We start from the raw sequence: 23445 nt of genomic DNA, 5'->3' as shown, positions 1-23445 counted from the left end.
GCACAAGAAGCGAAGTAAAATAAAGCAAATCAATCAATCAATTAACGGACTTCCCGTTTGGCATCTCATTTGGATACCACGAACACTAGACAAACAAGTTTACCCTGAATGTATGCAACCACGCTGACCTGTTTCACAGTTGCCAGTAATGAATTCATTTTGCGATTACAGTAACAAAATATGTGACCTAGCTGTGTAATACTGCTCAGTTTGTATCAATAAATCGCATACAGTAATGTTGGAATACAAAGTCTTGTCAGGATCTTACAGAAGTTTGTTGTGTCTAAAGGACTGTTCTAGTTTCTGCCTCAAATTTGAAAGGCAGGGCCAGTCTCGAGACTTGGCACTATCCCTACTTTAGGGGGGGGGGGGTATGTTTACTGTGCAAGCGCGATATGCTCCTTGAACATTAATCAGAACTTCACATTTAGATACTTCACTGGTTGTTGACTCTTGAACAAGCAGATCAAAGAAGATAAACCAAATTTTATCTTTGTAATTGTGATAGTGTTTGAGTAATAGCTATCGATTACCGACTTCAACAGACAAACAGGGCAATTGAGAACATTTATATTGCACGAGTTGTCAATAATACACATTTGTAGCCAGGCACGTAGCCGGGGGGAGGGCTAAGGGAGTTGAAGCCCCCCAGAAATACTACAAATATCTAATTTAAATAGTGCATGGTGGTAATTAATTTTACTTCCTTAGTAGGATTAAGCATTAGATCGAAAAAAATAGTGTTTAATAGAGGAACTAGGTTATATTTTTATGTTCTACAATTTAATCCAAAGAATAGCTAAATGGACTCGCAGCTTCTAAAATTTATAGTTTCCTTTGGTGAGAGGTCACACAATATAAACTTTGAGTAAAATTTGGCCCTAACTTTTAAAGCCTTTTTTTGAACGGAATGTGTAAAAGTTAATAACAAAATACATCAACTATGAATTTCAGTACACTAACTGTACAAAATGTAAGAAATATAATGGACAACAGTTCTGTTGGCTATTCACTCAAACGGTGGATCGAGTAGCAAAGTCTTTCCATTTATATAATAATAAATTTGGATTATTTTTTAACTTATAATAGTTATTATTGTAAAATGGCAAAGGTAATTATTATTATTTCTACTAATCTAGTTTTATCAGCGGCCTGCCCCCCCTCTACAAATATTTCTACCGACGCCTGTGCCGATAAGGGATGAGCCCCCCGAAATAAAATCCTGGCTACGGGCCTGTTTGTATCCTTTATTTATCAGAGGAATCGAGGTTTAAACTAGACAGAACTCGCTGCCACTATTTGACTCCCACATACAAGTGAATGCGCCACGAGTTTAGATAATACTTCATATCTTCTAGTCCACCAAATTTTAAGTTCGTATATAAAATAGTTAATAACTAATGGCTAGATAGACAGGAGTAGAGATCATCTGCGTTGCATTAAAAGAATATTTGCAAGTTCAACTTGGCAGTTACGGAGATATGGAGATTGGTGATTTATCGATATGGTGTATTTTACTTCGTTTTTCTGCTGCTCTTGAATAATTAATCTCAAAGATGAGGATGCAATTGATGAAGGGACACTCGCAAAGAAAACCCACGCCAGGATTCGAACCCGGGGCCCCTGACGTCGTACTGCGCTGGGAAAATTACTCCACTATGGAAGTAGACCTTTAATTTGCAGATTCGAAGGTGCACGGAACCGAATTCTATGTGAACAACATATAAGCTGAGAAGTCTTGCAACCACGAAGATAAAATTTTCATCTATGCTTAGTAATAACTACAGCTTCATTGCATACAGATAACCAACGCAAAAGTGGAAACTAGTAAAAAAAAAAAATGCAATAGTACACTTGCCATTTGAAAAGAGATTTGATTCCATAGAGAAAGTCCTTGTTCCTGCTGGCATTGCGTCTCGCTGCTTCTGTAGGACGCACCATTGTGAGAGCCGATAAAAAATCTTCACCACTCGCTACTGTATCTTATCGGCGAGTCAAACCTAACCGAAGTTCACAGTTTGCTGAACAATTGAACTTCAATATCTAAAAAACTAATCAAGGTGTTCGTTTTTTATACGTGTTATTTTAAACGCATGCAACTGGCAAGAGTCATAGGTTCGAATCCTGGTTAAGGTGTGGATATATGCATTCCATGTTAATTTCATATTTTATAGTCCAGAAATTTATGCATGGTATATAGAGATTATATATGAATGTTTTCTGTTGTTTTTAGATCGAGGAGATGTGTTACAGTAAAGTTATGAATGGCTTTGTGTGGTAGTCATGGACACACTGGGTTGTAACTATCCTATTTAAAGTAAATGTACAAGCCGTGACTGTACAATTGAGTTTCCGCGGCCTGAAACAAATTTAATGTTAACGAAATTCTCGATTAAAAAATCGACGTAATTCTCGAGGGGTATACTGTTGAATGCTCCATACCACAACTAAACAATAATTTCTTTCTAACAGCGAGTTTTTTTCGTGCCTAGCTTTTTGGTGTGGAACTACTAGCCGAGGTGGTATTGTGCGTACTATGAGTTAAGGAGGTGAATCGGGCCTTAGTAGAAGTCCAATGCGGCGGAGCACGGATAGAACGAAATTACTATTTACTTTGGGGGGCCATAAAACATGATTTGCTTACCTAACCACCACTACATACCCAACCCAACATATGACAAACTGATAGCAGAAGCAGAGCAATTACAGAAATATTATGAAACAGGTATTGGTCCTTCATTCCCAGTTGAATTGTCTCAAACAGCTCTCAAAAGTTTAGTTTGTGTATGATTTTGCAGAACTTATGTATAAGAAGCATAATACAATTCTACCTAATTATGTAAACCGACCTACATGACGAAGTGGTTAGCACAGCGCGCTACGACGCCAGGGAATCCCCCCCTATATGAGTGTTCATCAATTTCTCCCCTCCCCCCATGCTATCTCACAGTCACCATGTTAAACCATAGGAGCATTCCCCATCTAGCCCCAACTATCTACCCAACATCGACCAGCTAGCAATTTCCACTTCAAGCGCTTTGTGTATTTACACATACACTGAAGAACCTGAATAACAGTCAAAAGTTTTGACATTTCCTTTCACAAGTACTTGCATTTCATATTAGAAGGAACCTTTAGTAACATTTTGCGGGAGAACCCAAAATTTGTAGATTCGGCACTGGAAGGAAACAATTGTTACATGGAACTGATATTCAAAGGGGGGCTTTCATTCCTCCTTCCGTCAGGAATAAACCGGTAGATTCAATAGCATTCAACTAGAAAAAAATTATAATTCAAAATATCACACACTATATTGATCCGGTGCCCTTCTCCAATTAATACTAAATTTGAGGAGATGAAATATGACGATGCAGAATTATGCAGTTTGTTTAATCTGTTCTGCTGGAATATTGAATATACATTCATAAAATATTTTTTTAAATTTTACTTCGCTTTTCGTCACTTTTGGCTAATCGCGAAGATTGATGAAGGGGGTATTCACAAAGAACACCCAGGATTCGAATCTGGGACCCCTGGCGTTTTATAAAATACTATCAATTGTCTAAGGGATTATCTGTAGCACAACAAACATCAGCTTAATTTAGTGGCCACATTGTAACTGTATGGTTAGGTTAGGTCAGGTTGAATTCATATTCAAAAACAAAAGTTTTAATTGAAAGGAGGGAAAGGATATTTGCTCACATTTGACTGAAGTGACACTGTTTGAAGGTAGTTCTCATTGCACTGCACGTCATCGGTATACATGACAAATGTGAAGTTCTCAGTTAGGGTAATGTGAACTGGATCTACAGTTCAACTGGAATCGGAAGAGTTGTGCAGTCCACCCACCGAGAATCCAACGAGGAACGCCTTCAGTACAATGTGACAATGATATCCAAGTGATGAAGTAAACATATTGTCAGTTACGATGTGTCGGCGCTACATATGTATGCTCGTCTTACGACTTTAGGATACTGTCTCAACATACTAATAACAGAATCAAGGAATTACGAGGAAGAACTACAGAAGAGCAGCTTACCCACATCCTCCTTATTGCCCACAATTGACAATCTGATCTGCTGTCCACCAGAAACTCGACCGCAGCACTGCGTATTGCCCATATTACGTAGATGTACCGGACTTGTATCTTGCACACAACACGGCAAAGGACACGAGAATGCCAAGGAATGTGTTTTCAGCAGATCTTCCGTTCCGCTCAACTTCCACCTTCGTTGCCGCACGATTGACCATAAAATCTGCGTTCGATTGGTCTGCTTTGGCAGCGCGTTTCGCCACCAAAAATCTTGCCCGATTCTACGCTACGCAACCGGGACGCCGACGGACGCGTTTCACTACCAAGAAAGCAACGACGGAACAAACATGCCACGCACAATCACCAAGAATCTACCTGATGGATGGAAACTACCGCACCAAGGCTGATACGATTTCGCCGTGTGGTGCTCCCGAACACCTGTCCGGCAATATACAGGTCACACTGCACAAGTCTCCCCAGGTGGCGGAAGGTGTAAACATGCACGTACATGAACTTCCGACTTCTTTCCTCGACGCAAAAAACATTCATTCACTGGCGTTTTCTGTACATTGACAGCTTTGCTTTTGAAGGCTCATATACTCTCGCTGCTATTTTACCCATTTCGATTTCAGTTTTGCTTCAAAGATGTTTATTTATATCTCTTACGCAACGTCAATAAGGCAAATAACATGCATTTTCATTTCACTATTAGTAGCAAATAATTCAGATTGTAACTGAAGAAAACATCTCGGCTAATTTTTCTTCTAGTCTTATTTATCTTATGCATAACACCGATGTTTGTCTCTTTTTTTTCTTCCTGCATCTGTAATGACGATTTTAAACGTCGCTATTGTTATTTTTGTATTACTGCTATCTGAGTAATAAAATTTTAGACAAAATAAAATATCATAGGTGCTGGAATAGGCACGGTCATTCGGTGTAGCAAACTGTCGAACAGCCCTGTTCAGATAAAGTGCCACACTATCAGGCGTGCAGTGCTATCTTCCAACGGTGTCACTATACCCGCAGAAAACTACTATGAACGACTTGTGTACACCTGCACACATGATATCTGTTCACGTACGTATTAACATATTCAAAGACACGTTAACTTTTACTTAAACCCCTAAGAATGTATTTATATTTATGGGTACGGTTCACTTCACCTTCTTCCAAGTATTAGAAATATGTCCAGCGCTTCCCCTCCCCTTCTCCCTGCATTCGGAAAAAGGCGACAACCTACATCACGTTCCTGTCGAAAGCTTTCCTTTATTTAAATTCATAATGAACTCTTATGAAAAAGTTACTAAAAGCTTATCCAAGCAAATGAAAACCGCATTTCACCTTGATTAACAATTGCCACAACTCATTACCAACAACAAAAATAATGTGTTTTTTCCTATTTCGGTCGTTCTACGAACCTTTTCTACCTTTCTAGGTATACTCGCAACGATGAAGATGAACCAATAAAACGGACGATGGACCAAACACAATGACACATCCATGCTCATAGGCACAGACTTGAGGGGGAGCCTTTTCCCCACAAAGCACCTCAAGGAATTGAATTGTTGTTTTTAAGTGCACTTTATGCACAGATAGGCTAATCGGGACTGCACCTACAGTATAAAGTGGGATCCGTAACATCCGATCTAACCTGTGCAATGTGCCTCGAACCCGGGACCTCTTGATTACAAGGCGACGAAGTTTCCACTACGCCATCGAAGAGACTCAAAGTACGGGTTGTGAGTACGTTTTTGCCCCTCCTCCAGTATTCACTCAGTTAACAAATACTATTTTAAATAGAGAAGTACAGTAAAAAGGTAAAGCCACGCCCCTGCACATCGCAACATGTGAAGTCACATGCGGGGCGTGGAGGTGATGTGACCCGCATCGCGCTCCGGTCGGCTTTACTTCTCTCCCAACTCCCAAGGTAAGAAACTTACCAGAAACTGGACGAACTCCCAAGATACTCCATGCATGGACATTCTGGGAAAATTCCAACCTGAATTGATTTACTGCGTTGGTGTTTTAAGTTCGCTTTATGCACAGAAAGTCTAATCGGGACTGGACCTTCAGTTTAATATTTTTAACTTCACAGTAATGTTTTCTTTAGACAAGAGAGTAATTTAAGGGAAAATTGTTATTGCATTCTCCAAGTCATTTGATGTCAGCGCCACTCTGAATGTGTTATCCAGGATTCGAAATTCGGACCCTTGCTTCGTAGCACCCTATCACGAAAGGCGTCCAACTGTTTCAGCGGGCTCCAGAACATTCAAAGAACTCACGATTGCTTAAATCGTGAATCGTGGCATTGTGAAATTCGTGAAAGAAGTTATTTTGCGACTTGCGAGATGGGCCAGAGTTTTCGGGACGATGTGCTAATGGAAAGTTTAATAATCTGACAAGAAGGAGAGTAGTTTCCTGACAAACGAAGGAAGTACAGACGTTGTTCATTCCTCCAGTCACATTGTTATAAGCAGGGCTCGAAATGGGAAATTTTCACGAAAAGGAACACACTATTTTCGTTAATGTGGTGGTGTGTTTTTGTCTCGGGCTACTAGAGAAACGAGACAACTAGTGAAATGATGTGCTGTATTACAATTAATAATAGTTAATATTAAACTATTTACATAAACATGAAAAAGTGTCAAATTTCCCTTTCAAGAATTAGCAGACAAATTATGGATGGTAGTCAGTTCGCAAATTTTTTTTAAAAAAAAATACTAGCATATATTCCTGGTTAGCAACATTAGCCGGTCCAGAATTATGTCAGTAGATGCAGGCACGTGTACCCAAGTACTGACCATACAATAGCACGAAAGATCTTATAGTCGAGCTCAAAGTGGGAGACCGGGGCAGGGCGATCCCCTGTGGTAAGGTGACCCCTCCTTGAAATTTGTACTGAACGGTAGCACTTTCTAACGGCAAACATGTCAACTGCAAAGCAGCCATGACGAATGTACTACAGAAGTGGTTTCAGTTTCGATGCGTGTTGTTACTAAGTTGCTCTGAACAAAAACTAACTTTTTTTGGAACTTCTGATCTAAGGTAAGCAGTTTACGTGATTTAATTTTGTTTATTACATTGCTGACTAAATGTACTGGTTAAAATTTAGTATGAATGGCATTGGCTAAGCTTTAATCAACATGGTAATACATAAATGCGTTCAGCATGGAGTTGGGAAAAACCGGTCCCTGTATTGCCCCACTATATATTATTCCAATTGTTCAAATTCGTTTATTGTTTGTTTTCGTTAATTTTATTAATTATAGTTGGTACATTACCATTAAATAAAAAAAATATGAATATTGAAAGGTTATTTTGTTATAGGCTATCCAAATACAGTTTAAATCAGCATTGGAAAGTTATGCTCAATGAAACTTACATACACACACTTATAATTTAGAACATTCTTTTTAGGCTGCAAATAAACTTATTTGTAATTTATATTTTATTTTGTTACAGACTGAGCTATGGTACAAAACCACAAATCTGCCGGGGCAAATTGATCCTTTATCATAACCTTAAATTTTGCTAATTCCTCTTTATTCTCAACATAGAAAATTTTTGAATATATATATATATATATATATATATATATATATATATATATATTACAGAAGTAAAAAATGTGGCTTCATCTGTGCACAGTTTCAATATGTTTATCCAGAAAAATGTGTTGTGTAGAAAGTGGCAAAGCTTAAGGGGATCCCGCTCCCCCGGTCTCCGCTACACCTTGAGCGACAGTAGCATAGGTCAAGAAATCAAGACGTCAACAACGCCAAAGAAGGGGGGGGAGGGTCATATAGGAGTCAAGGAAACGGCACTCCCATCAAAAAAAAAATATGCCAGCCTTGCGCAATTCGATATTGTCACGTTACGCGCAGGCCGGTCAGACGTAAGACTATTTTCGTGAAGAAAACCCTGACTCCCTGGTTGCGAGTTTCGTGAGAACGAAATCAAGTTCAAGGAACGCGACTTTCGGAACAGGCAGTTTAAACGCGGCAAGCATCGGAACGCCCCGGGCCCTATTACAGTTTCCACTCCTATGGCTACATGATAAATGTGCAAATTATTACCGTATTTCACCGCATAATCGTCGCACCTAGTTTTCTTTGTTCAGGATAAAAAATTGTTTATAACCTTTCATCCCGTAATCGTCGCATCGACGCACCAAATAACGAAACCAACGATAGCGACGCAGAATCTTCAGACACAGAAGTCTGTAGTTCGCAACACTGTATTAAATTTTCTCAAGTGTAATATTTTTACTATAATGCACAAATCAAAAACAAATAATGAGTTAACTTTTGTTTCCAGACATGAACAATGTTCGCTAAACTATCACGAAGAAATTATTTTTGTCGATTTATATTATTAAATTTTAACATACGTATAGTCAGGAGTATTCCGTGCATCCTAATGTTTCATCAAAGATAGTTAACCTGGTAATAAATTATAAGTATCGTCAATAACTACGCATTTAAAAAAACAAAAAAATCCAGGAACGCGTGCAATATTTACTCGTCATTTTAAATACCATATACTGTAGCGCCAAGACATACAAAACTCTTGAGAATATGCGAAGTACCGACTCCCTCCCCTTCTTTCTTCCTCGCGGTTAACCACGGTGCCGTTAGGGCAATGCTACCTTTGACTAGGGTTACCAGACGTCCGGTTTTTCCGGACATGTCTTACATTTTAGCCTTAAGTCTGGCGTCCGGGAGGAATTTTAAAAATATCGTAAATCTCCTACATTTTGAGCGTCACATGATACTAAATAGGAAAATGCGTGTTTCAGTTGAACAAAGATTGATTGATTGATTGAATTGTTGCTGTAAGTCCACTTTATACACAGAAAAAGCTTATCAGGACTGGACCTACAGTTTAAAGTGAGATCCAAACCACTGTGGCTTGTACCTCCACTGGGTATCGAACCCGGGATCCCTTTATTACAAGGCGACGACGTTACCACTACGCTCAGTTGAACAAAGAAAAACAAGAGAGGAGAAGAAATTGAAACCACTTGGCATCAGAAGAAGTGTGCAGCAGGGGTATTCTGTCACAAAAGAAGTGATGTAAGTGAGGTGACAAAAATTAATTTTATAAGAATATGGAGGACAGAATCAAGAAAATATGCACGAAAGAATGTGAAAAAGAAGGCAAAATAAATAGCCTATGGAAACAGCTGGAAAAGAAGCTACGAGGAGGAGGATCGGCTGGACATCAACAGAAGAAAGAAAAGTGGCAGGGGAGAAGAGAAAGGAAAAGAGAGGTGGTTTGGCATAAGGAGTATGGGGAAAACCACAGAAAAGATATGCAAAGTGCTTAGGAAAACGGGCGTTAAAACTTACAGGAAGGGAGGGAGAAGCATCTTAAGAATAGCGAAGACTGCAAACCAGAGAAGAGAAAGGGATTATCTACGAAGTGAAGTGCAAATAATGTCAGTGTGTGTACATAGGAGAAACGAGAAAAAAAGGTTGAAAGAACATAGGGATGATGTACGACTTAAGAGAGAAATGCGATATTAAAGCATACGAAAGAAACAGGACATGACATAAGAGTGAGATGAGGCTAAGCAGATAGGGAGAAGAGAGTAATAGTGAGAAAATGGAAGGAGGCCAAGGAAATAGAGAAGAAAGGGAAAGAAGAGACAATGAACTGGAATGGGGGGACTGAAGATAAACAAAGAATGGAAGAAGGTGTTAGAAAGAGTGAAAAGGACAAGAGCGAAAGAGGAGAGAAGGAAGAGGAATGAAGAAAGAAAGGATAACGAAAAAGAGCGTGAGATAGAGAGTCCAACCACTTTCCAGATGAAAGGAAATGTTTATCTAAATGGCCTGTCAGGTGAAACAACAGTTGACAGGTGATGGCCACCTGCTGGAACACCTGGAAAGGAATGTTGCAGATAAACAACTTTCTAATAAACTTGTGTCTGGAGTCGAGTGATTTTTGTGTATATAAATATCCTCCTGTTTTGTACTTTATTTCGTTTGTATTTGGTACAGAGTCTGAAGAAGACCTTGCTAGAAGGTTGAAACGTAACGTTCAGTTTATGTTTTAAAATAAAATATATTCTGCCTTGGTCAGCATATTGAGTTTTTCATATCATGGAAACAAGGCTTAATGGAGTTATAAATGAAAAATGAAAATTTTAAATTACTTTCTAACTTGTTCTAGAAATGTGTATTTTTTTGTTGCGAGTGTTTTGCGTCCTACATTTTGACTTAATGTCCCAAAATATAGGACTTTTATGTCCTACTTTCCCCTTACAGCGATCTGGTAACCCTACCCTTGACTTACATAAGGTGCTTTCCAGAATCCACCCTGCATAACGTTCCGTAATCGTCGGTCTTCACCAAAGCATTCACCGTCTAGGTCAAGAAATTTCACTAACCTAACGTTGCCAAATACGCTCGTTAATTTTCTGCAGTTTTCGCAAAAAAAGGTGAATTCAGGGGTGGAACGGTTGCTCCACTATTTTTCCCCCCGTGCATATAGCACCGTGACATGAAGGCACATTTAGGGGATGTGGGGTAGATAGTGCCCCACACATTCTCAATCTCGACCATTTTTGGAGGTGATGTGACGATCACCACGCTCCGGCCGCCTTTATCCCGCAGGTACCCATTGATTTGAAGCTGGGTGAGCTCCAGAGCCGCTTTATGCGGGGACAAAGTCGGAAAAATTCAGACCTTAGGTCGCCCACCCTGGAAATCTCCCGCGTGGTAGTCAAGACTTCCTATCGTCTAGACCACCTCGACTCTCCGCTCCACAAAGCGTTCTTGAAATTTTGCATAACCTCAACAAATATATTGTCGAATTTACTTGAACTTATGAATTCAGTTGTAGCATTTAGTAGTCAAAAGTGAGTGACTTTCTATTGAAGTGAGAGGAAGTCTCCAATTTGGTCTTCCTGTTATTTAAGACGATATTCGCATATTACGATGAGTAATTTCGAGACGGTACTCGCCTTATATGGCAGTAAAATATCACCAGCAGAAAGTGCTGAAGAATACTTTCTACTTTGTAAATGATATTGAGGAGAAGGGTATGTGCGTGTTCAATTACTTTTCACTAAGGACTCCACATATTTTAATCTCTACCCCACTGTATTCCCTTCAATGTGAAAAACTAACTCGCTAACTATTATATAAAGACTAACGAGATTGAGAGTACAAAATAACAATTTTACAACTACAGCACTGAAACTCAGAACCAAACACTTTGATTTATAGCAATAGGGCATCAAAGAACAGCAATCAAAAACTACAAATAGCACATCACTCTAGGGCAGAACAGGGCTTAGAACTGAGCAACCAACCATTTCGCACTCCATGCAAACGAATAGGGCAACAATGGGGAGTGCAGGGGTACACTCTTCTGTTAGTCGTCAAAACTGGTTAAAGAGTCAACGATACCAAATGCACGGGCGGTTTTTTCTTTTCTCTTTTTTGTTGCACGAACAACAATTCCAGCCGTATTTCTTCCTACCTTGCGTGCCCTGCGCCACGGCGCTCAGAGCGGATTTGGCACTAGTGCCGAAACCTGCCAGAGCCTTGGCCATCGTGGTGTCTGTCGTTTTGGCGGCAGGAGGCGGCGGCGACGGCGGGGAAACTGGCGGTGACGTCGGCGTGGTTGGCGCTGAGCCTGAAGCAGGAGTATAATTGGGCTGAGAGTTGATCACCACACTTGGGAAAATAAACCCCGCACACTTTGGGAAGAAAGTACCCTAAAACTCTCAAAACGTACACCCCATTGTGGCAGACAGAACTAATTCCTCTCTAGTGGAATTTGAGTCGTCGTGCATATTTTTAAGCAAGAAATTCAAAATAACAGTTGACAGAACACTAAAAGGCAAATCAACGAACTGACATTTATGTTTGCAAATAATACTTCCACTGTTTACAGAAAGTTATTAAATTCCAATACGCAATTTTTAAATAGAACAATTTTATGATCAAAAAGAAATTCTTGTTTCATATTACACCTGCGTGTGAAACTTCAAACAAGTAGTTAAGACAATTTGTCATTAGCTGATCAATCAATTCTTATAAAATACACAGAAATGCATGCCATGTAGAATTCTATTGTTAATTGCTTCTATGCATATATATAGTATACATGCTTCCATCTTCTCTACATGCAATTTCTCATTACTCTTTACTTACTCTTCTATGATGCTGTAAATTAGATAAGTACAACTTGCTGTATGGATTCATGGAAACTAAGGCTAGTTTGCTCACAAAGCTATTCAAGTCATATTTCTATTTGTGCATAGATGGGCTAATCCACACTGAAGTGCACACGCTGGGAATCTAAGCTGGTACTACGAGGGCCATCCGGAAAGTAGTACCCGTTCGTGCCATGTGAAGCGCTAGTGACGTGAGTAGCCGCCACTCAAGGTCAAACGACTTCAGTTAACTGTCAGCTCAGTGTATGCAAAGTTTCGTAGAGCTGTCATTGTAGTTATTGTTTCTGCGAGTGTTTACAATGTTCAAATAAATTGAAAACGCCCACACTTATGAAGTTAGGGCTGTATCAGATTTCTCAACACCAGGAATGTGCGACCATGTGATATTCATCGTCAATTAAACGAGGTTTATGGAGACAATGTTATTGATGAATCGCCTGTTCGGCGCTGCTGTCGAAACTTTAACTCTGGAAGTAAGAACGTCAATCATGACGAATGTTCCGGGTGCCCGTCTGTCATTACGGATGAACTGCTGAGTGCAGTTGACGAATGTATCAAGAACGTCGGCGTGTCACGAACAATTCTTTATAAATTTGTCAAAGATCATTTGAAGTATGACAAAATTTGTGCAAGGTGGGTCTCTCGCTTCCTTGCTGATGAGCACAAAAATGCATTGAAAAGTGGGAACTGAAAGATGTTGTGACTACTTTTCTCATTTGACTGGCGGCACAGGAATATGATGCTGGGTTACAAAAACTTGTCACACGGTACGACAAATGCTTAAATGTGCATGGTGACTATGTAGAGAAGTATTTTAAAGTTTATTGTTAACAATTACAAAGTTTTGTGAAAAAATATTTGATAGTTTTTTTCTAAATTCAAAAATGGATACTACTTTCCGGATGCCTCTCGTAGATGATATCATTGAGGAATATGGTATCAAGGAACCTCGTATATGAAAATATATTACGTATATTTATTTATAGCGAAGGTAGGGAAAACTTCTGTTTAGAATTACAAATTTGAGTATTTTGAAGTATAAATTATTGCCTGGAAATACAAGCAACTATACATATAAGCAACTGGTGTGAATCAAATGTCTTGGTTCTAAATTTAAAAAAAAAAACTACCTTTACTATGATCGGGAACAGTAAACTCCTGAAACATGATAACTTTAACAAAAGCAAAGTATCAATTGAAATGTGGAATTGACCATTCATTAGCAACTTAACTGGTCTCTGAACATGTACTAAAACAATGTGGGAAAGAATATTCAATGCTAAAGAGCCTTTACATGCTTGTTGTCACCATTTCAGCTAAAATAAAATAAAATTTGGTCCAGTTTTTAATGCACCCTCTTTTTTCACAACTGTGATGATGTTTACAAGCCAAGAATCACCAAAAGGCTTTCAAGCAAAATACAGAAACTCCAAAATGCACGCCTGAAGTATGATGTAAATAGATTTAGATATCACGATATGCTCTCCCTGTGCTTATCATCACAAAATTCTTAACATGGAAAGACTGAGAGAACTGCACATGAGATGCACTATTTATAATGTTATAAATAAAAACAACTCATACTATCGGACTCATACCCCAGAAATGCTACCATATTTGAATAAACTTATGTTGCCACAAAACTATTCAGAATATCTAGACAACAGCGAAAGCAAATCACACAAAGATTCACGTGAATGATCCAGAAGGAATTCTAAGCAGATGTAATTTTTCAGATTTTCGAATATTGTAGTGGTTCTTTGAAAGGAGAGGGAAATTCAAAATCTGCTGCCCTGGCATCAGCCAAAGGTCCTGTCGAGTCTTAATCAGGTAGTATTTGAATTTATACAATTCTTAGCTTTAATTTGATAATGTGAAACCTGCATTCACATTTTTCAACAAGTTTAATTGATTTATTATGTATGCATCAATCCAAAATTTATTTGCACATTCTGCAATTTAATGTGCATCCTCTAGGCCAGTGACATGACCACGAATTTTGCAAGGCAGATATGGATAATGGTAAGTAGTCCGCCCTATATTACTTATACAGCAGCTTGTATTGAACTATGAATTGGAGGACTAAACAGGTGAGCTGACTTCTCTAAATATCAAGCAGTAACCCTTACTTCAGAGTGAACTGCTCACGAAATTGGACAGAGTAGAAGTCTTTTGGACTTACTGCAGAGTACTTTTTAATCAATCCAGTCTTTTTGAGAATATAAATATGTCTTAAAGCAAATATTCTATGGCTGAACCATACGTTCAATTCTCTGTTTTAGAGATTTCTGCCATTTATTTAATTTACTACTCCAAATTAATTTTGGGGTGTAGGGAGTGCTCCTTCCACGTAGTGCACCCAATAGTCAACCTCACTTCCACATAGTACACCCTGGACTGCAGACTAACGAGGCTCTGGCGACTAGCCCCATAGCCAGTATAATTCTGTGTCGTCCTGTGTTTTGTCCTTATTTGTGATGAGCACCTTTTTAAGCCTCAGCTTTTTTAGTTTTCAGACACGCTTCAATTTTTGTTATGATAAGGGGCTGGACCCCGTATAGTGTGAGGGGTGCAACATAGCTGATGCACAGAAAAAAAATTAATTCAAATTAATTTTCTATTGCTTCAGCACAACTTTATATGCAAGACATATTTGAACAATTTTATTAGCACACTGCCTTTTGTAATGAATGTGCTTTTTTGATTTCAAAAAAGATTCTACGTACATATCTACAAACTAACTGGACACTTACATCTCTCCTCTCCACACACATTTACAGCCACAGATCACTCGAAGGTTATTTACAAATTTGCTAGAACAGTGTACTTGTAGGTGCGCACGTGCGCGTGCACGCACGCACATGCACACAAACACACCTAATATATGTGAAATCAAAGTAAATGAATATGCAATAAGAATACACCAGGTCAAAATGGACCAGACGATGCTGAAACTTCAGAAACAAAAGAGGCTCAATTTACTGTTGATCAGGATTGAAGACAAAAGGTTTGAAATATTATTATGATTAGCGAATGTGTTTCTAAGAGGTAACAATTCACGGGGGAGTTGGGACTTAACTTCCTATAAACAACATGTACAGAGATGTCAATTTTATCAAGTAATTTTGACAAAATTTGTAATTATCAAATTAAAACCATATCGAATTGTCCTGTACCAACAATCTTATGGAGATAAAAATTTCCCATAGCAATTAGTAGATTCCATACTAGAATAGAGTTGAAATAAATTTGGTCGGATAGGGCAGCCTATAAGCTCATAAAAATATTATTGACAAATTTACCTTTACAGCTGACCGAGCTAGCAGTAGCATGCCTAGTGTTTTTGTAAGCAAAGGGGAAATAGCCCATTTTCGTTTTAGCTTTCAAATACTATGTTTTCCCATGTTTTCATGTATCAAATGTTTTATGAAGACGGAGGGGGACTTACTACCACCATCCCATCCCTTAGGCTTATGAACTAACACAGTGAGCACAATGAAAGTAAAAGAATACAATTTTTTCGACTTATTGATTAAATAAGTGCTGACATCATATTGCAAATGTACACACACACACACACACACACACACGTGGAGATAAAGAGAGAGAGAGAGAGAGAGAGAGAGAGAGAGAGAGAGAGAGAGAGAGAGAGACACACTTGTATAACTTGGTTGTGACAAGTGCTTTGATTGGACATTCCTAGGAGGGGGATGCTTGGATGAACCTTGGGGATAGGTGGAGATGGCACCCCCTCCCCCTTTTTCGATTACTGGCTGTCACATGCAAGAAGGGTCATCGGACTGTATTTGATAGCAGATAGTGCATGTAAGTGAATGACACTGAGTAAATTCAGATCTTGAACCTATAACTGAATATACATTTTTTAGAATTGGATGGTGTATTGTTTCAAATAAAGTTTTTTTAGGTTTGCACTTAAATTCTACAAACCTTTAGTTAAAAATTAACAATAAGTCTGCATGACCTGATTAATTATCTGTTATTTCCATAAATAGTCCAGAACTTGCATCCTTCACATAGGTATTATTTTATTAGAAGTTTTTGAATAATAAAAAGCAAAATTCCATTGTACAACAGCCATTTGAACACCAATGTAGTCTGTGCACCGAGTCCCACTGCCATTATTTTTTGGCTGTGCAGATCAGAGGTTTGCGGAATTAGTTATACACCTGCTGCAAAATTATTTCGGACCTCATAACAAAAGCACAAAAAATTACATCTTTATCAAAGGTCGGAGGCTAAGTCCCGAATCATTGACTTGTTGATAAAAAGCAAGAGACTTGGTAGGATTAATTGTTCTATCATTAAAGATATTTTCAGTCGAGTAGTCAATCGATATCTGAACTCCGACGGCCGCCATCTTCAAATTAATCGACCATATTTTATATTTCTTGATTTGATATATCTCGGGAACGGTGTCTCCTATCAACGTCCTGTTTTCTCAGAAATGTTCAAAATTGTGTAAACTTTTATAATAAATCTATTTCTTAAAAATAAGAAATAGAAGTGTTTCAGAAAAACTACAAAACATTTTATGAGAATAACTTCAAGTTGAAAGTCTTAACAAGGATTCTTTTTTAAAAAAATTATGTTGACTTGTTTGCAAATTGTATTTCTCTTAAAATGTTATTTAAGGCAAATTTCTAATTTTTGAAAAAATAGGGGTTCAGTTCATCTAATGACTTCTAACAAACACTAAGTAATCTTACAAAATAGAAAATGCCATTGTTTGGTTCGAGAATTATTAGTTAAGACTTTCTGAAAAACTTCTATTCCTTATTTTTCGAAAATACCTAGATTTATTGATTTATTATGGAAATTTATACTATTTGGAACACTTCTGAGAAAACCGGACGTTGATAGAAGACAACATTCCCGAGATATATCAAATCAAAAAATATCAAATATGGCGGATTATTTTCAAGATGGCGGCCATCGGAGCGCAAATATCGATTGGCTACTCGACTGAAAATATCTTTAATGATAGAACAATTAATCCTACCAAGTCTCTTGCTTTTATCAACAAGTCAATGATTCGGGACTTAGCCTCCGGCCTGTGATAAAGATGTAATTTTTTGTGCTTTTGTTATGAGGTCCGAAGTCATTTTGCGGCAGGTGTAGGTATATAAAATTTGGATTGTTTACATACAGTATATAACATTCTTATTCGTACACACGGACTTTCAAAGAAAATGCTTTAACATCTGGAAGGAAATACACTCTTTTGAAATTGTTTCTTTACAATTCAATAACTAATATCATTAGGAACATAAAATCTTACCCAAATTCTGTATAACCAATGACAATAATAAATTAAATGACTGAAAGAGAAACATGCCATTTTTTGTACAACTTTTCTATTCGTACACTTAAAAATATAAAAGAAAAAGTATATTCAGAGCAAATTGACTGACAGTTCTAATACTTTCATGCGTATCCTTTGGCTTTAATTACTGCTTGACGCCTGTTCTTCATAGAATTAACCAGTTTCTGACATGTTTCAGAGCTTATTTTATTCCACTCGGCTTGCACAACAGTTTTCAACTCTTGTTTGGACTTGACACCTGCTTTTTGGACTCGCCTCTTCAAAATTGCCCATAAATGCTCGATGGGATTTAAGTCTGGACTTTGAGCTGGTGTTTGTAGTAGTTTGGGCACATTTCATATTAGCCAATTCATGTTAACTCGCACCTTATGCTTAATGTCATTGTCTTGTTGGAATCTGTAGATAGGCGGCATGTTCATTTTTTGGACACACTGCTTTACATTGTTCTTCAATATGTTCAAATATGTGATATAATGTACCCTGGAACACATGATTCACTAATTATTTGTGCCTGACATATGCATTCATGATACCATCAATAAATTGGATGGTACCAACACCTTTGGACAACATACAGCCCCAATTCACTAATGACCCACCACCGTGTTTAACTTTTGTAACTGTATTAATGAGATCATTGTCTTTATTTGATTTTCTCCAGACCCTATTTATCCCATCTGACCCGTATATATTAATCTTGGACTCGTCTGACCATATGACACTATCCCAAAATTCCTGGTCCTTGTGGATGTGCTCTTTCACAAATGAAAGTCTATTCCTGCGATTCACCTTACTTACATACGGCCTTTTTCGTGGTATTCTGCCATGATATCCATGCTTCCACAAGGCACGTCGGACAGTTTGATCGGACATCATCTTGCCAGCAACATTTTCTACTAACGGTTGTAACTGAGGAACACTTAGTCGGGGGTTTTCTCGCACTCTTTTTAAAATAAAGCGTTCATTACGTTTATTCAACCTTCTCTCTTTTGGTTTTCTCGGCACATCCTGTGCTGAACCATCCTCTCTAAATTTGTTTACTATGTATTGAACTGTGGTGTGTGATTTATTGACTGTTTGTCCAATTTTTCTTAACGAATAACCTCTAAGGGCCAAATTATAACAACATCCTTCAGATCGGAACTAAATTCCTTCACCTTGCCCATTTCGAACACTCTGATAGATAGACGATAGGCCTACAACAATACCTACGCCAGCAGTCCGCTTGACGGGGAGTGCGCCTGCATGTTCAAACTTCTTACGAAGTTGCAAACTGCACGAAATTGCCCGAATAGCGGTGGCGCTGTATGCGAGGAAGATTGAAGCTCTTGCCTGTACGAATAACAATGTTGCATGAAACAGCGTGTTTTTCTCTTTTCACACAAATTATATGCTCATTTTATACATTTTGAACATACAATTTTATTGACATTTGTTGCTGAAACCTTCATTAACATTAATTTCCAGGTACATATGAAAATGATTATATTTACTCGTAGATATGACATTTTTTCCTTGGAAATTCTATGTGTACGAATAACAATGTTATATACTGTATTAAGATGAAACATTTGACCTAACCCTCTATTCCACCCTCGTAAAGTTCATGATCTATTACTGAAGTTTTTAAGGATTTCAATATTGTGATAATCAACAGGAAACTAGGTTTTGAACAGTTTGGTAATATTAATATCTACTACTCAAGCTGGTAACGAACTTGGCATACATATATGAAACAAACAACACATCTATACTACACACACACACACTTCTGAATAGGAGTATATCCAGACATGGTTGTTGCCCATAAATTAGAATAGATACTCAATTTGACATGTTCTTTTAATTATGTCCTGAGACATTTGTAAGAAACAAATTTTTAAAAAATGTGCATATTGCACTTGGAGGTTGTTGGTGACCTGCATATTTTAGATCTTGGCGATAGTTGAGATGATGTGAGCAGCACCATGCTCTAGTTGACCTTACCCACCAGGGTTGTTCCCATGCACTCGCTGATTAGAGTCTACGAAAGCCTCCGGGCCACTTTTCTGAAATTACCCACTCTGGAAATCAAACCTGCTGATATATTTGAATTGACTATAATTTATATTAATATCATTCAACCAAACATGTTTCACATTATAAACAGCATGCTCAACTGTTTCACGATTATGTAAGTCGATTAAACTATTGATATTATCTAGATAACAGCGAAAGCAAACCACACGAAAATCCACGTCAATGCTCTAGAAAGAATTCTAAGCTGTTGTAATTTTTCAGATTTTGGAATATCACAGCTGTTTCTCGAAAGGAGAGGACTGGCGACAGTCAAAAGTCCAGCTTAGACTTAAAAGAGGCGAATGAGTTAAAGAAAAATATGGAATGAACTACTTTCAGTCACTATGAGTGTAAGGAGTGATAGCTAATGATAATGGTGGGTTCATGTTGTCCAATGTCTTGTTCATATGCGTTAAGCACCTTGTACACAATCAAATAATTCAGGAACAAGTCCTTGAATTAAACGCTTAAAAGGATGACATCAGAGACAATGCCATTTTTCTCATTGGATCCAAGGTTCGATCAAATAATTTATCTTTAGGAATGGTTCTAATTAACACAATCAAAGTCTGGCTGTTAACCAATCAGAGCACATGCTATTGAAATTGTTTATCGAAAAGTGACCTCTAGGTCACGAATGCAGATGTAATGGTGGCCGGGTGAAATGTAAACAATGTATCATTTCACATTTTTAAAGTGCCTTGTACACGATCAAATAAATCATGAACAAGTCCTTGAATTGAACACTTAGGTCATGAATGCAGATGTAATGGCGGTCGTGTAATACGTAAACAATGTATTATCACTTTACATTTTTAAAAGACAATATCTATTCAACCGAGAGGAATAATGTTTCGTATTAATGGTGTTAGGTACAATAGAATGGCCTTGCTTTACTTTATAGCGTTTACTGTACACGTATGGAAGAATATTTTAGTTTTTCAATTGTAAACACCGTGCACTCACCATAGATGGTGTAACTCGATGTGCTCTTCATGCTGTATGTACTACTACGTACAAAAAGTACCTGGAATTTGTGAATAAAACACAAAATACATGGTTAATCATCAACATTTATTTTGTCACCTTCAAAATAGGCCCCATCAGATGCAACACACATGCCAACGGTTAACCAAGTCTTCAAAACACTTTTCAAATGCATAAGACTATCACCCCGAGTTCCTTCTGCGAATTTTCTTTAATGGATCAATTGATTCAAAATGCCTTCCCCGAAGTGGTAACTTGAGTCGCGGAAAGAGAAAAAAATCACACTGAGAATATGGGGCTTGGGCAAGGACATGTGTTGAGTTTTTGGCCAAAGACTCGCAAACAAGTCGACGTGTGCTACGACGCATTATCATGGTGCAAAATCCAAGAATTGTTTTTCCATAAGTCTGATGCTTTCAAGCAAATATTCTCATGCAGATGCCTCATAACGGTCACATAAAACTCTTTATTCACAGTTTGTCCCGTTGGAAGGAATTCTGAGTGCACAACACCACGATAATCAAAGAAAACAATGAGTATGACCTTCATTTTTGAGACACTTGGGCATGGTTTTTTGGGTTTTGGTTCATTTTTGAAGTGCCATCGACCAGAACGGGTCAAATCAGCAACAACTTCTCTGCCTTCTTTGAAAGCCTTGTACTATGCATACGCTTGTGTTTTTGACAGACAGGAATCACCAAAGGCCTTTTGTAGCATTTTCAACGATTCAGCACATGACAGTCCATTGGCAACACAAAATTTCAAACAAATTCTTTGCTCGATATTTGACTCCATGCTGCCAATTACAGGACACTCGTCAACACAACTAACATAAACAGATGCTGTGCACAAACTGATGGATAGATTTCCCTACACCTGTGCGTGGTCATTGAGTACAGTGCTGTCATCCTATGGACAAAATTAATTCTCGATACATCCAATGTGGGACTTTTACCAGCCAAATTCCGGGTACTTTTTTACTGAAGGTATTACACACTGTAATTGCAAAAGCTAACCGAAATTCTGTGCCGAAATGTTCCATGCAATGCTATCATGTAAAGTACGTCCTACTTTTTTGAAGAATTTACTTCACATTTATGCTAGCAAAAATGTTAAAGGAAATGCTTGTCTAAAGCTGATGAGAAAATACATCAACATCACACTTCTTTCCAGTTTCTAATATGTCCTCCTCCTTCCTTTGGAAATAAAATTATCTCTGTTACAGCTAATCGCTAGTCTATTTATTTATTTCCATGCCGTACACACTGCCATGATTTGATCAAATGTGAACTTGTCCAATTTTTTTTTGATCGTGTACATGAGCAATTTCTGACCATTCAAGATTTCCAGAACGCTGCCCAACAACTTTTAATTGTGTTCAATTCAACAACTTGTTCATGATTAATTTGATCGTGTACAAGGCGCTTTAAGAGTGTCCCTATACACCCTCAGCTTCTTATCAAAAGTGTGGTAATTTTAGCTTTTTGGTGTTTTACAGTTTCCCTCTAAGATTTGCTCAAGTCAAGACATTAATTATTTTAAATTGCTCGCTCAGTCTCTGTTCTGTTAACTCTATTGGGCAAAGGGTTCGAACAGCTTCAGTACAGATGCACCCACAATTATTCTCATAATTAACCCTTAAATGCTGGCTGGGACACCCATGTCCCTTACAGGTAAGGTCGCTAAGGCTGGCTTGAAAATGCCCTCGGTATAGGGTGACCAGACATATACAATCAAAAAAGAGGACAGAGCATGGTGAAAAAGGAGAACAAAGTCATAAAAAAGAGGACACCAAAAAAAATTGCAACTCATTTTGCCATTACTAAAAATGTAATCAATGTAAAAAAAAACTACCAACACTTTGCTCACATATACTTCTGATGATTTTTTCAATGATTTCTTCTTATCTTTAAGCAACGAAAGCAATCTCCTAATCTACTAATTAACACATGGCAATCATAACTAAGAATATCTATATTTTGAAGCATAGAATTTTAATATTTTTCCAATTCTTGTATATTAGATATCCCCATAAGTGAAAGCAAATGTAAGAGTAACCTTTGCTTTAACTTATTTCCAAAACAGAATTTAAAGTTTATGTAGTTTATATTGGGTCAAGAAATATGATTTTAATGCCACCAACATTTCTATCACTCTTTCAACAGCAGGAGAAAGTGACAGCGCTCTTGCAATTTACCTCATATTCGTTTCTTCCATCCTTTAAAAACTGCATATTTTCTTGCAAGATCATTGATGAATTTACCCTTTCGATTCGTTATTTCATAAAAGTAAACTTAATAGTCAAAATTCTCACTACGCCTTTCTCTATCGCCTATGTATGACTCGAAATTGAACTGGCAGACATCTGTGACGGAATGGTTATCACACCGAGCAAGAACGCCAGAGATCCTAGGTTCGAATCTCAGACTGGGCATGTGTGTTCTTTGCGAGTATCCCTTCATCAAGATCATCACTCATCCTCATCTTCGCGATTAGCCAAAAGTGGCAGAAAAGTGAATTAAAATAAACCATATCAATCAATCAAAAAGAACTGCTCAGACTAGATGTGTTTCGCAAGTCTCATACAAGTTGGAATAATATGTATTAATGACTAGGGGTGTGCGGGACAGAACATTTTTTTGCTTGGGACGGGAAATTTTTTTAAAATCCTGACCTTCAGGATGGGAAAAATTCGCAATTTTCCGACCAAGCCTGACGGGACGGGATATGTTAAAAATTTCACAATGATGGGGAAATCACGAATTTTACACGTAATTTTCCCTTAAGCTTTTTTTCAGAAATTTCTTAAACAAAAGCTAACAATTTCTG

General features: G+C 37.9%; 1 protein-coding gene across 14 annotated transcripts in view; it reads right to left on the bottom strand.

The window, feature by feature from the left end:
• Positions 1 to 23445, bottom strand: part of CaMKII (Calcium/calmodulin-dependent protein kinase II) — a 394054-nt gene that overhangs the window by 35544 nt on the left and 335065 nt on the right. For 3 of the 14 annotated variants that reach the window (XM_083131299.1, XM_083131300.1, XM_083131301.1), the window contains exon 14: positions 11528 to 11683. The exons of the other annotated variants lie outside the window; for them this stretch is intronic. In XM_083131299.1, coding sequence (XP_082987425.1) covers positions 11528 to 11683 — 156 coding nt within the window. The remainder of the gene's footprint in view (positions 1 to 11527; positions 11684 to 23445) is intronic. 14 annotated transcript variants of the gene reach the window in all.

This window comes from Lepisma saccharinum, chromosome 11, assembly GCF_977018435.1.
Source record: "Lepisma saccharinum chromosome 11, izLepSacc3.1, whole genome shotgun sequence".
Classification (NCBI taxonomy): Eukaryota; Metazoa; Arthropoda; class Insecta; order Zygentoma; family Lepismatidae; genus Lepisma; species Lepisma saccharinum.
Note: the sequence above shows the minus strand (reverse complement) of the source record. Positions and strands in the feature narration are given on the sequence as shown.